This window comes from Microtus ochrogaster, linkage group LG1, assembly GCF_000317375.1.
Source record: "Microtus ochrogaster isolate Prairie Vole_2 linkage group LG1, MicOch1.0, whole genome shotgun sequence".
Lineage (NCBI taxonomy): Eukaryota > Metazoa > Chordata > Mammalia > Rodentia > Cricetidae > Microtus > Microtus ochrogaster.
In genome coordinates this window covers 34276396-34289939 of record NC_022027.1, presented here as the reverse complement: position 1 = coordinate 34289939, position 13544 = coordinate 34276396, and the positions used below count along the sequence as shown (strand labels likewise).

Genomic DNA, 13544 nt, shown 5'->3' with positions numbered 1-13544 from the left:
GAATTTTACATTATATACCCCAATCCACTCATTTTCCAGTCCTTCCATATCTGCCATCCAGCCTTGTAACTTTCCTCCCCAAAAGACAATAGGAAATAAAAATTACAAAATAGTCTCCTGGTAGAAGCTGTAGTGTCTCATGGTGTGTCACACGGTGTACTCTTTAAACAAACAGCTTTACTTGTGAATGTTTGCTGCAATGAGTCATTGGACTGGTTCAAGGCCTCTGGGATCTGTTACATTACTGATGCTGGATCCTTCCTGAGACTCCTCTGGGCTCTCCTGTGGCTGCCCTGTGTCATGGAGAGCCTGCAACTTTGGTTCTGCAGGATGGTTCTACCCCATGAATTACAGCAGCTCATAGATGTGGTATGTGTTGGGTGGGCCAGCTCGAAATCTTGGATCCAGGCCTGAGTGTTAGCTGAGTTGGTCACCAACGCTAGCTCTCCCATGATGCCCAGGCAAGGGGTGAGATCGACTTTTCTGTATCCACACAATCAGGGATAGCTGATCCTCGCCCATGCCACCAGGGCCAACTATCTGACAATGACAAGATACACAATGAGGGAGTAAAAATAAGCTTTCCAACACTAATGAGGCCATCCTCATCCACACCTTCATTCAGGGCCAGTTCTTCCTAACTGCTCAGGCAAGTTGTAGGGCTGGCTCACCCTAGTCCTGTGGCCAAAAATTGGTGGGTTTAGCTCTCCCATTCCCACACCATTGGGGCCAGCTCTCCCACACTGCCCAGGCAAGGGACAGGGCCATCTTATCTACACTTGTATCAGTGCTTATGCTCCGGTGTGCTGGCTGTTGAGAGGCTGGACCAGCTCAGCACCATACGCAGACAACATCCTGGCCCAGACCAAGGAAGTCCACATTGCATGAACGTTGTCACAGACCCCTGCTACAGAAGTGCCATGGCCCTCTGCAGCAGCACAGGTCCAGATAACACCATGGCCTCAGATAGCAGTTCAGGCCTCTCTTATCAGGGCATTCCTTGCTGTCTTCACATCTCCAGTCCCACCTCTCTTCACAGAGAACAAACTGCTCCCACTTCCCTTTCTGTCTCACCTCTCCACCACATATTTGCTCATCATAATGCTGCATGCCCTGAATAATGCCGAGGCCTCTTCTTGGTTTTTAAATTTTCATTTTTGTTTGAAGAAGAAGAGGGTTTATTTCATCTCATAGCTCCCTGTCCATTGCTGAGGAAAAGTAGGCCAGGGGTTCAAGGGCAGGTCTCAGGAGGCAGAACTGAAGCAGATACCATGGAGGAACTCTGCTTACTAGCTTGTTCCTTATCATTTGCTCAGCTTTTTTTTCTTTTCATTATGTCTTTTATTTTGTGAGATTATAATTGCATTATTTCTCCCTTCCCCTCTAATGAAGATATGCCTTGCTAGAGTGATGAGTGAATGTTCAGAAGGCCGTTCATAATCTAGAACAATGCTGAAATGGAGTTCATGTGCATTCTCAATGAGCTCTACTCTCTCTTTGTTTTCTTTCCCGTCTTTACAAACTTTTGATAAATGAATAAGAAGGATTTTATGGAAAGGTAAGCTATGGTTGCCACACAGGCCAGTAGGAATCCAATCACATCCAGAGAGTGGTACTGGTACCAGGTGAGGTTGTGTGCAAGTGGCCTCAGGTGCTTGGCCCCTTTGTGGCGCATGACAAACTCAATCCAGAAGATGGCTCTGTCCAGGGGTTTCATGGGCTGGTCATGGTGAATGGTTGATAACCACATTGCGTTCTTCTTATAGCTGATAGAAGGAGAACAGACATTAACTTACATAAGAAAAGAAAATGTACATGTGTAAATTTTTGTATAAATATTAAAGATAATCCCACAATACAGAAAAAATATATTTGTTTCATGTTCATGACAAGGAAGATCTTCAGAGGCATGTCTGATTTTTTTGAGTATGCAAGATTAAGCATGTAAAAATAATAATAAAATCAAATATCCCTACAGTGTAGAGATAGCTAAGTCTTAAATGCAAAATAAACCGAATGACATATTATTTGAGTATATAAAGCTTCATTTACCCATAACTAATTATTAGTAAATTTTGTGTACAAAATGTGTACTAGTGTCAGGATGTAGAAGACAAATCATTCTCAAGTCCTCATGGTGGTGCATAGCTATGTAAGGTTGATAAAGATTGAAAAGAGATTTTTATGGTACATCTATCAGTGATTAGTGGTTTTAATTGCAAATGTGTCCTGGTTCTTATTAATTAGCTCTAATAGCTTCTTCCCATTGCTTTTATATTTTTCTAATTAAGGTATCAAATATTTGATAAAATTAATAGAAAAATATAAACATAATTTTCTTCTCTGTTATTGTACTGAATTTTTTATTACTTTTATTATTCTTATTATAAAGTATAATCACAATAAATTTTTGCTATTACTTTTAAATATGTATGTGAGAGAGTATGTGTGCAAAGTGTGTAAACGTGTGTGTGTGTGTGTATGTTTGTTATGAGATCTGTTGGAGATAGAGTAAAAGATGTTTGTAACCAACTGATGCAAGTGTTGAGAACAGAACTCTGGTCATCTTCTAGGGTAGACCTTCCCTCATACACAGAGCCATCTTTCAAGCCTAATTTTTACTCCTATTGTTGTAATTTTAGAAGCATGAGTTGTAAAAATTTCACACTGGATATTCAATACAAGGTGTACTCGATTCTAATGCTGAAATAATTATTGATGAGCATATAAAGAAGAAGGGGTATAAAGACAAGTCATCAACTCTGATGTCAGTTTGATGCAGCAGAACTAGCAATTGTAATAATGGTAACTTACTGTCTTTTTATTTACAAAGCAAAATGAGAGTATTATGTATTTATTCTCATTTCTTGATCATTATTTCTTGGTATGCATGTTACATTTATTTAAAATTTAATTTGTAACTTATCTGACCTAACAAGTGGCCCTCCCCTCCAAAAACTGATGTCAATGTGATTGACTAAAATCTATATAAAACCTGAGAAAGCTTGAAAAGGAATTCTAGACACAAAAATACAGAGATTAACACAGCTTCTTGGTGTTTGCTGGCAGCATGCTGCAGCTCCCTTAAGAAAGGATTTTCTGATTCAGTTGCGACCATTTTGAAATGCCAGCTTTCTGGCCTTGCTGCCAGTGTGACCTCTGGCTCTTTTGGGAGACGGATATTTGGAGGGGTTTGTGAACAGACTGTTGCAACTTGCTTAATGGTGGCATGGACTGGCTGTGTACCTGACATTGGGCTGTGGGCTTGGCTCTCAGAGGCAACAAACAGCTCTGCCATGCTGAACTGTGCCGAGCAAGCAGGAAAATCCAGATATATCATAGTAATTGCACAACTTGAGTTTTAGAATGGACAGGCAAGCAGGAAGTACCACATATACAATAGTAATGGTGCAGTTTAAGTTTTAAGAAGCACTTAGCATTTTAAGAAGCACTCCAGGACAGTAAAGAATTATAGGTACACAATTGGACAGATTCAGAAATAAAAGACCTCTAAATGGGTCATAGAGTCGGATAAATGTATGTAGCCTTGGGAGAGAGAAAGACAAAAGCAGTAAGAGTTGTAAAATAAGAAAATATATGAAAAAACAAAGTCTTTAAAGAGACAGAGTGTAGACAGTCATAGAATAAATGGAGTAGAGAAAAATGAGCCACATAAAGATAATGGAAAATTCACAGAGAGTCTGAATTGTGTATATTATTGTGTTTTCTTTGAGTGTTTTGACTGCAAAGGAGCTACTTACAAAGAGACATTTTATTGTATGGGCTGCTAAACTAAATCAGCATGTATATTATAAAGGTATCATGACTTCCATATTTAGGTTTAAGGATGTGTTGCTTTGGAAAAGAGGTTCTTCTCTTGTTTCCACAGAGGTTGACAACCTGTGGATTGCTTCCAGACCAGGGTGGTTGATGGACCAAGACCCCTGAAAGGTTGCCTTGAACACCCCTCAAAAAATTACATTGTCCAGTAAAAAACAGGAAGTGTTTGGAGAAAAACTATGCCCATATTCTTAAATATTATGTATAAATGTCTCTTTATATTTAAAGGGATATACTATAGAGATTTGCATTTGTATGGATCTTGGTTTATTGATGCAAATCTAAGGTCAATCTTATTAGATGTATATTAATACTCTTGATTAAGGTATTGTGATTGTGTTGTTCATTTAAAAATATAATGTATAATTAAAAATATAGGTTAATAGATAGTCATCTGTAATAAGCAAGCTTGTAGTCATTTTAGGTTTTCTAGATATATAGAGAGACATTTCATTTAGGGATTTTTCAAATCATTCAGAGACCTTCAGAATATGGCATTCAAATGTTTTAAGATATTAGAACTTTTCATGACAATGAGACATATCTGTATCTGGCAGTACAAGCTACTTCAAGAAGAAGATGGGCATCAAAGAGTCTTCTAATGTAGTTCATTAGTCATTTGGGCAAGAAACTGCTCTTGTGTGGCCACATAAATGGAAGTGCAGGACTTGCTGAGAAATGACTGCTGAACTTGCCTAAAGGTGAGATGGTTCTTTGGGGTTCCTGCTACATGAAAGAATCTGCCAGATGTTCTGCAGGACACAGAAGAACGTGACTGGTAAACTTCCAGTATATAGGCCGAAGTATTTTTAAGACTTCCTGTTTTATTAAAAAGTCTGCTGGATACTATGGGCCTGTAGCCTTTAGATGCCCCAACAATACAAAAGAACTTTAGGTGACAATCCAGGCAGCAAGATGTCTCTTTCAATCTACAGTTTTTGAAGTTGCTTACAAGCACCTCCTTTTACTTAGGCAATGTCATATCCTTCTGGAGTGTTCGATAGAGTTAAAGAATTTATACTTATAGTTTTACTTAGTTATGATAAAGGTTAAGTAGATATAAATATTATAACTATAATTCTTGCTTGATAACTGTTTTATTAAATGCAATTTTACTGTGTTAAAGACTTCCTTTTTGTTTAGAAAGAAAAGGGAAAATGGTACAGGAGGTCCTTCTGTCTGTGTGTTTCATTTATTGGTTAATGAATAAAGAACTGGCTTGGCCTACAGCATGGGAGGAGGAAGGCAGCATCAGAAAGATGCCATGGAGCTGCTGCTAAAGACAGATGTGCTGAAACTTTGCCTGTAAGCCACTGCCATGTAGTGATATACAAATTAATAGAAATATGTTAAATTAATATTTAAGAGTTAGCCATTAAAAAGCTAGAGTTAATGGGCCAAACAGTGATTTAATTAATATAGTTTCTGTGTGATTATTTCAGGTCTGGGTGGCAAGGAACAAGCAAGTGACTCTCCCCTCCAACATTTATTTTCACTTCACTTATTGGCTAATGAAGTTTTGTACTATCCTTAAAATTCTGACCAATTACTTTACTAAAGGAATTGAAAATAAAAATTGTCCGGAGCTGGTGGCATATGCTTGTTAGACAAGCTGTTTGGAGGATTAAGTTGAAGAATTAAACAATTAGAACCAGTTTGATTTACATAGGAAAGAAATATAAAGCAAAACATGGAAATAAGATGTAATAACAATGAGGAACAGAAGGAGGGAGAACATGAGCAAAGAAGTCAAGACCACGAGGGGTGCACCCACCCACTGAGACAGTGGAGCTGATCTATTGGGAGCTCACCAAGGCCAGCTGGACTGTGACTGAAAAAGCATGGGATAAAACCGGACTCTCTGAACATGGTGAACAATGAGGGCTGATGAGAAGCTAAGGACAATGGCACGGGGTTTTGATCCTACTTAATGTGCTGGCTTTGTGGGAGCCTAGCCAGTTTGGATGTTCTCCTTCCTAGATATGGACGGAGAGGGGAGGACCTAGGACTTACCACAGGGCAGGGAACCCTGACTGCTCTTTGGACTGGAGAGGGAGGGTAAGAGGAGTGGGGGAAGGGGGAGAAGGGTGGGAGGTTGGGGAGAAGGATGGGAGGAGGGGGAGGAGGCTGAAACTTGTTTTTTTTCCTTTTCTCAATCAAAAAAAGATAAAAAAGAGTAATAACAAGAGTGAAAAACTTATGACACTAAATCATGCCATAATTTGTCTCTGTACCTTCCATTATTTTTGTCTTCAGGATAATTCTTGCTCCTTTGACCTTCAGTAGGAATCACAATTAATGATAAAGAAATATCAACATGTATACATTCCAAAAGGTTATACTCACAGAGGATTATCTATGACGGCCTCCAGTGCATTGAGCAAATCTGCCCTTGTCATTGTTCTGAAATCTAATGAAACAGCTGCTCCTTTGGCTACTATGTAGGCAATGTTATCATACTGCTCTGCAAACAAAGGAATGCCAATCATAGGGATTCCAAAATGGATCGCCTCATAGATTCCATTGGCTCCACCATGAGTTACAAAGGCTTTGGTTTTTGGATGACCTAGAATAACATGAATTCAGGTTGACATTAATTAGCAGTCTTAGACATGAAATGAGAAATGTGCACTATCAGGAACTGAAAGATTTCCTACATGAAGATTAATTTTACTTAATTCACTTTATTAATTTAGTTTACCACACAACTTTTGTTTCCCCTCACTTCTCATCTCAAGAAAACCTATGTGAAGAGTCTAATATGCATAACCTTGGTGAAATTTTTTCTTCTCTCAGAGTGAGAAGAAACTAAATTTCCAGAGAGATATTTTGCAGAATTGCTTGGACTTGAGAGTTGAACTATGAAATTCTGATTCCCAGTTGAATACATTGGGTACATGGTAGTTAAGAGAAAATGAGTATTAAAAAAGACCAACTGCATACCAGAACTTGTTATCTTAAATAAATAATACATTCACTAAGTGTCATATAAAGGATTTTGAAGTCAACTAGGATAGGTTTGTTCCTAGAGTCTTACCTAGAAGGTCATTCTGGGGGAGCCAGTTGTAAACTCTGGTATTGGATCCTAAGGTGTCTGGTGTTTTGCCCTCAAATCTCCAAAGAACCTGTTAAAGATTAGATGATCTTTATTGCTGGAGTTAAACTTAGTATTACATAGATTAAATAAGTTATATTAGAAATATAAATATACAATATGCATATATGTATGTAAGCACATTCATAAAGATGATGCTATGAATTTGAAAGAGAGCTAGGAGAATGGATCTGAGAGGGTTTGGAGGAATAACAAAAAAGGAGAAATAATGCAATTGTAATTTCAAAACAGAAATTGTAAAAATAAATCTTTTTGTGTTTAAATATAACATAGGTAAATACCTCCTATAAAAATGAATGAAGACATCAGAAAGGGTAAATATTGCGAACTCTAGAGAGACTGAGAAGAAGATTGTGCTAGCAGAGTCTGTACTTATTTTTACATTTAGGCAGGTTGAACATAATCATCATTTTTCTAAGCAGAGATGTTTGGACAAATGAGATAGCTAATGATGCATAAAAATATTTAATACACTCCCATGGTGATATAATTCAGTCTCAGAGAAGAGTGGCACATTATTAATAACTCATATTTTATATTAACATATTTTGACTGTTCTAAAATTCTACTTTTAACATCATTATATTTGATATGCTTTTGGAGGTTTACTTTTACCTGTTCTATGTTATTTTCATTGAATTTCAAGTTTTTAATCTTTGGTTATTTATTCATGACATACATATATGATCCACAATTTTCTCTTGTCTGAAGTTCCTTGAAACAATGCCATTGTGTTGGCCAATAGAAATATCGAGTCATCTGGCCCATCCAGGGAGTAATTTTGCATAGTGTAGTTTCTGAGCATAATCTAGAAATGGAGTCATATGAACAGAATTCTGAATGCTTGAGAGAGCACTCTAAGAAAACAAGACAAGAATCTTGTGACCTCAATTTCTTCAAAATGCTGCCTTTTTTTTTTTTTTTTTTTTTTTGGTAAGTGTGTTTCACCCTCCTTCCAGGTATAGCAGATATGAGTGGGTCTACTTCAGGTTAACCACTACCGCTTGCTGTTGACATCCAGATAAAGTTTACACTGCCTTTTATGCATTTCTCTTGTGGCTTGATAGAAAATGGCCCCCTAAGGGAGTGGCAATATCAGGAGGTGTGGCCTTGCTGGACGAAGTATGTCACACTGGGGTGAGCTTTGAGATCTCCTTGCCTTAAACTTATATCAGTGTGACTTTCAGTCGATTTCACAATCAGAATTCCTAATGAAAATATTAAGTTATTGAAAATGAAAGGAAAGTTATTGTTAAAGATTGGCCTTTAATAGTTTTGTATTTAAAAGATTGCTTTTATACTATACATAATCTTTCTGATAATAAGGTACATTTTGGCTTTACTCTTCCTTCATTCAATCATAAAAAAAGCTTAGCTGTGATATCAATGGGTTTTATTACTTTGACATAAAAGCAAGACATAATTCCCTAATATGTGTCTATTCTATGCAGGAAAGGTTTTAGAGCTCATGAGGGAGGCCTTTCCTCAGGCTTATGTTTGTTAAATTCAAACCTGGGACTTCCTATTCCCTGATACTCACCTCCAGAACCATGTTTGTCTGCATCGTGTCATATATCCCTTCACATGATAATGCTTAAATGAGGTAACACATTTAAATGTATTTTTTATTACAGATGCCATGGTCATGATGTCTCTTCAAAGCAATAAAAACCTAAATAAGAGGCTATGGAAAAATTTTTCTTTTGTCACACATGCCTTGTCATAGTGATCGTATACAAGTTCAAATCATGTGATCTTTACTCATATGACCTTTCTTAACCCTCAGAATATTATTGTTTGATTCTCTGAATAGAGTTCACTTTTGCTTATGATTATGACCCCGAGTTTTCAGAAGAAGGTGCTTTAGATGAAGAAGTATCTGACAAAGTCTGAATGAATGTTTGAAAGGCATACAAATAAGAGGAAGAGATCCCCATTCAATTTGGGTCACTTAGGCATTGATTTGAACTATTATTACAATACTAAAGGAAGATAAGGAGGTTATTAATCATTAGGAAGAGATGACTAAGTCCTTGCATGACTATAAACTGGATGATAGCATCTTAACAAAGAAACAATTAGTGGGAACTATATTCGTGACTGCAATTTGCCCTGTTAAATCTTCATTAATGATTCCTGTATGAACTATGATTGCATTCATTAATAATCTACTGCAACCCAATAAAAGTCCAACTCTTTGAAGCAGTTTAAGTCCCCAATATTCTGTGTGTAACCTTAAAGGACTTGGAAGAGAGGAAATGGCCAGGAAGCCATAGTTACATCCTTAATGTGTGAGAGAGCTGTCGGAAGCATATTATGCAGCTGATAATCTATTGATGCAAATATATCACACCCTGTCAGAATTTCATATGTGATATTTAGAATTACCCCTCATTCCTAGCTGTACAAATTTTCATGGGCTTTATCTGCAAACCACTCTTGCCACTAAAGAAGGTTTAAAGGACTAAGAACCATTTTAACAATTATATGAAAATCATTCAGCAACCATTGAGCATTATTGTTCCAACAAAAACTATTCATAGGTACATGGAACAGTAGATCCACAGAAAGCACAAGCCATCTAAAATCTTTCACTTTATTAATGTTTAACCCACAATAAACACCTTGATTTTGTTGAAAGTTCACTGAAACACAAAGCTGAGCCCATGAGGCCAGTGAGTAATTGGTAAATTAATTCCTTTTCTGTGTCATGCCCTAGCTTGTCTAGATTGTAAAGTTAGCTTTTTCACAAGATCTCTGAAATCCTCATTAAAAAGTAGAAAGAATGAAAGATTAGGTTGATTATCAGATTCCTTGCCACATGCTTCAGGAGTGCCTTAGGCAAGACAGGAAACATTTTTAAAGGAGACTCCAAAAAAGCGAGCTGAGGGAGCCATCATAGTTGACAGTGGCACTGTATTTACTTTGATTTTACATACACTGGGAAAATTTATTTGATTTTCTTTCTTAGATATGGGCTCTTCACAAGGTCGTCAGAGAACAGTGAAAAACAGGCACATAGAGTCACCCTTTTCTCCTAGGAATCCTCCTGGTTTTGTAATTAAAAAATAATCTGGTAAATGAAGATGGTTGATTGACTTGTGAAATGTTAATGTCACCATGTGGCCAATGGGAGCTTTACAGCCTCGTTTACCTAAAGACAGCTACTGTTGGCATTCAATAGTTTTGCATTTGTAAAAAATGTTTTTTTACTATACATATTCATCCTTATAATAAGGTACATTTTGGCTTTTCTGTTCCTTCATTCAACCATAAAGGATCTCAGTTCTGACATTAATGGACTGTATTAAACCAAGAAATGACAAAAATCCCCTATCATGCGTCAATACTATGCAGCAAATTATTTAGAGCCTGTGAGGGAAGCCTTCCCTTGCGTGGCCTTAGATTTGTTAGGTTCAAATCTTGGACAAATTGCTAAGGTGCTTATTTAATATTGCAAAGTTTACCTGGCTCCCTGGTTTTTCCTCCATTTCTCAGTTCCTACCTGTGGGACCTTCCTGGCTGACACACCCTGCCCCCTATCTTGAATTCTACAGCCCAAAGGGCCGGGCTGTTCTTCCCTACATAACCCAACCATTATGACAGCCTGCTCTTTATCATGCTTTTGTTCTCTAGGCTGCTTCACCTGATTCCTCTCTACCCTCTTCCTTCCCCTCTCCCGTCTCCTCACATGGCCCAGCTCTGTCTGGTCATGACCTCTCTGCACTCTTGGAGATGTCACTGTCCCTGCCTCTGGCTATGCTCTCTCACATATCTATAATAAACCATCTTCTCCAGCATACATAAGAAGTTACATCCTTTCCTTATCTTTTTATTTCTTTTTTATTCAATATTATTAATTACGTGGATGATTGTCCTGTTAGTCTTCCCCAAAGAGAAAGAGCTACAATCCATATAGGACATGACTCGGGATGTACTACATAAATATGGGCTTATTGTTACGCCTTGCAAAGTACAACAATGAAACAACTGTGTAGTATCTGGGGTAACTAGTTACTAGAACAACTGCTAAGCAACTCCACACTTCCCCTACAAATGTCCATTCGACAATTAAAAACATTAAATGCTTTTCATAAACCATTAGGGTATGTTAATTTTCTGTTTACCATTTTATGAATGCCTAATTATGACATAACCAATCTATCTAAAACTCAGAAAGGAGAGAAAGCATTTCATAGTTCTTAACTTTATCTTGAGTGGTAACGAAAGAATTATAATTATTTGATTTTAAATTAAAAGAGACATTGTATATTGTGTAGTCTCATAGCCACAAGTTGGAGTGACATCTTTTGGGGTGATATCTGTCAGGGTTCAGCCTTGACAGATTTTGCAAGTTCCAGGGTAGCTGCATGTGTATTAAAAAACTCAGGTAGGAGGAACAGAGATATGAAAGACAGACATAAGGATAGAAGCAGGACAATTATCCAGTGAATACTGAATAGTAAATGTGTTTGTTTTTCATATGCTATGTACCCCAATCCAAAAAGGGGGGAAGAAGGCAAAAGACTGATTTAACATGACACAAAGAACAAATAGAACAATTACTTGCTTCAGTACTTGAGACATCAGCTCACAATTTCCTGAGTTAAGCTTTCTGATGTTTTAGGGAAGACATACAGTGACTAGACTTTAGACCAAGTATCCTATAGGCAGCCACTCCCTGGGGCAAACCTATCTTATTCTTAAAGGAACAGGAATGGTTTGAATTCTCTGGCCTTTGCTCAATGTGGAGTGAAACCACTTCTGTGGGACCCCCACAGTGTAGATTCTTTGTTGCCTTTAAACTTATTTTCACTACTCAATTGTCTCCTAGAGGTAGTGCAGCACAAAAGGATAAACCTTTAGAATTGATTTATTTATACCGTAAGGGCCATAAAATAAATACTAACTGCTTACCTTCCTTTTCTTGCTCAATCAGTAAATCAATGTAAACAATCATATGACATTTATCCTTGTTGTACTATATTACATCTGACTAACAATCAGTTTTAAAGAGAGTTACAGAACTGTATGGGTTTTCAATATTTTTTATACATTACTATGTGAAGGCGGATCGAAATAATACAGGCCAATTGGGTGTGCTCTCTCTACAACTATGTAAGGATAGAAAACTGTTTTACATTTAACTTCATACCTTATTATTTCTTGGACTGTGTTTTTGCCCTTCTCCCAGATGTAGTAGAAAGGAGTGGATCTACTTCAGGGTAACCACTACTGCTTGCTGCTGTTATCCGGATAATGTATAGCCTGCTCTTTGTGTGCCTCTGTGGAAAAACATGTTTTTGCCACACAAGGCTCCTCATTATGATTGTATACAGCTTTAACTGATGTATGTTTTGCTCGTAAGACCTTTCTTAACCTTCAGCACATAAGTTGTCTGATTCTCTGAGTAAAGTTGACTACAGCCTGAGACTTTATTCTGCTTCATTTTCAGTCCCATTCTCCCAGGTCTCACCACTCCTGGAGCAGGGACAGTTTAGGCTTTAAAATAAAACATTCAACTTGCTGTGCTACCTTCTCCCCCAAAGACTTTTGTTCTTTGTAAAGTTATTTGTGCAGACCAATAGGCTGAGAACATGCCTGCACATTGGGTGTCCATCTGCCATCTATATGATGACTATGACCACAGAAAGTGAAAGTGACATCTCTTTTTGTCTTCACTTCTTTGGGAGGTCATATAGTATCCTGTTGTCATGTTCATCCCCCTAAATCAATCTTCTCTAAATTAGCCATTTCTTATCATTTCTCCTCAGTGCCTCTGAAAAGGTTCCCTCAAGACCAGATGTGTACTCCAAATATTCATGGATGCTCTGTGACAGAAAAACCAGTCTCAAGCTGAAGCCTACAATACATGCTAATGTTGAAATTCTCAGACAGATCTCATAAAATCAAGCATTAGCCTTACAGTTAACATGAGTTTGCTATGTGGCTGATAAAATCAACTACAGGATGACATCAACAAATAAATGTAGGTAATTAAAGAGCGGCTGTCCCACTACAAAACTTAAAAACATTCATAAACATTCAAATTTAATCCATAGAAAATTACTTTGCAGTATGCTTTATGAAGTGACTGATCTGAAACTTTATTTTTTACCTTATGTTCCTTTGGTTCCTTTCTTATTTTCCTATATCTTCCTTTGACTGGTAGGACTTTTATTCTGACTGGTTAAGAACAGAGTTGTGAGTTTCATCTTTTATGATTCAGACATCACTGTGAGGGAAGCATCCGTCTTTAACTTTCTCTTAGATATTTCTCCTACAAATACTGGCAGGCCAACTGTGAGAGTTATCCAAGAAGAGGCTAGAGCTAGTGGGCCAGGCAGCAATTTAATTAACACAATTTTCCATATGGTTATTTCGGGGAGTAAGCTAGCCAGGCGGCCGGGACACAGCCCGCTGCTTCTCATACTACAGATTGGCATTCGAATGTGATGGACTAAATCCACTTAAAAACCCGAGAGGGCTTAAAAAGGACACAGAGAGAGTTTAACGCCGCTTTTTGCTGTTTGCTGGCTGAGTATCACAACTCCTTTAAGAGAAATTTTCATGATTCGGCTGTAGCGGG

General features: G+C 37.6%; 1 protein-coding gene across 1 annotated transcript in view; it reads right to left on the bottom strand.

Annotated features, from left to right (window-relative positions):
• Window positions 1–1343: 1343 nt before the first annotated feature.
• The window catches only part of LOC102002589 (UDP-glucuronosyltransferase 2B17-like), a 20703-nt gene continuing 8502 nt past the window's right edge, over window positions 1344–13544 (bottom strand). Inside the window, exons 4-6 of the mRNA XM_013350825.2 lie at window positions 6878–6965; window positions 6187–6406; window positions 1344–1766 (exon numbers count right to left, since the gene is read on the bottom strand). Coding sequence (XP_013206279.2) covers window positions 1487–1766; window positions 6187–6406; window positions 6878–6965 — 588 coding nt within the window. The 3' untranslated portion in view covers window positions 1344–1486. The remainder of the gene's footprint in view (window positions 1767–6186; window positions 6407–6877; window positions 6966–13544) is intronic.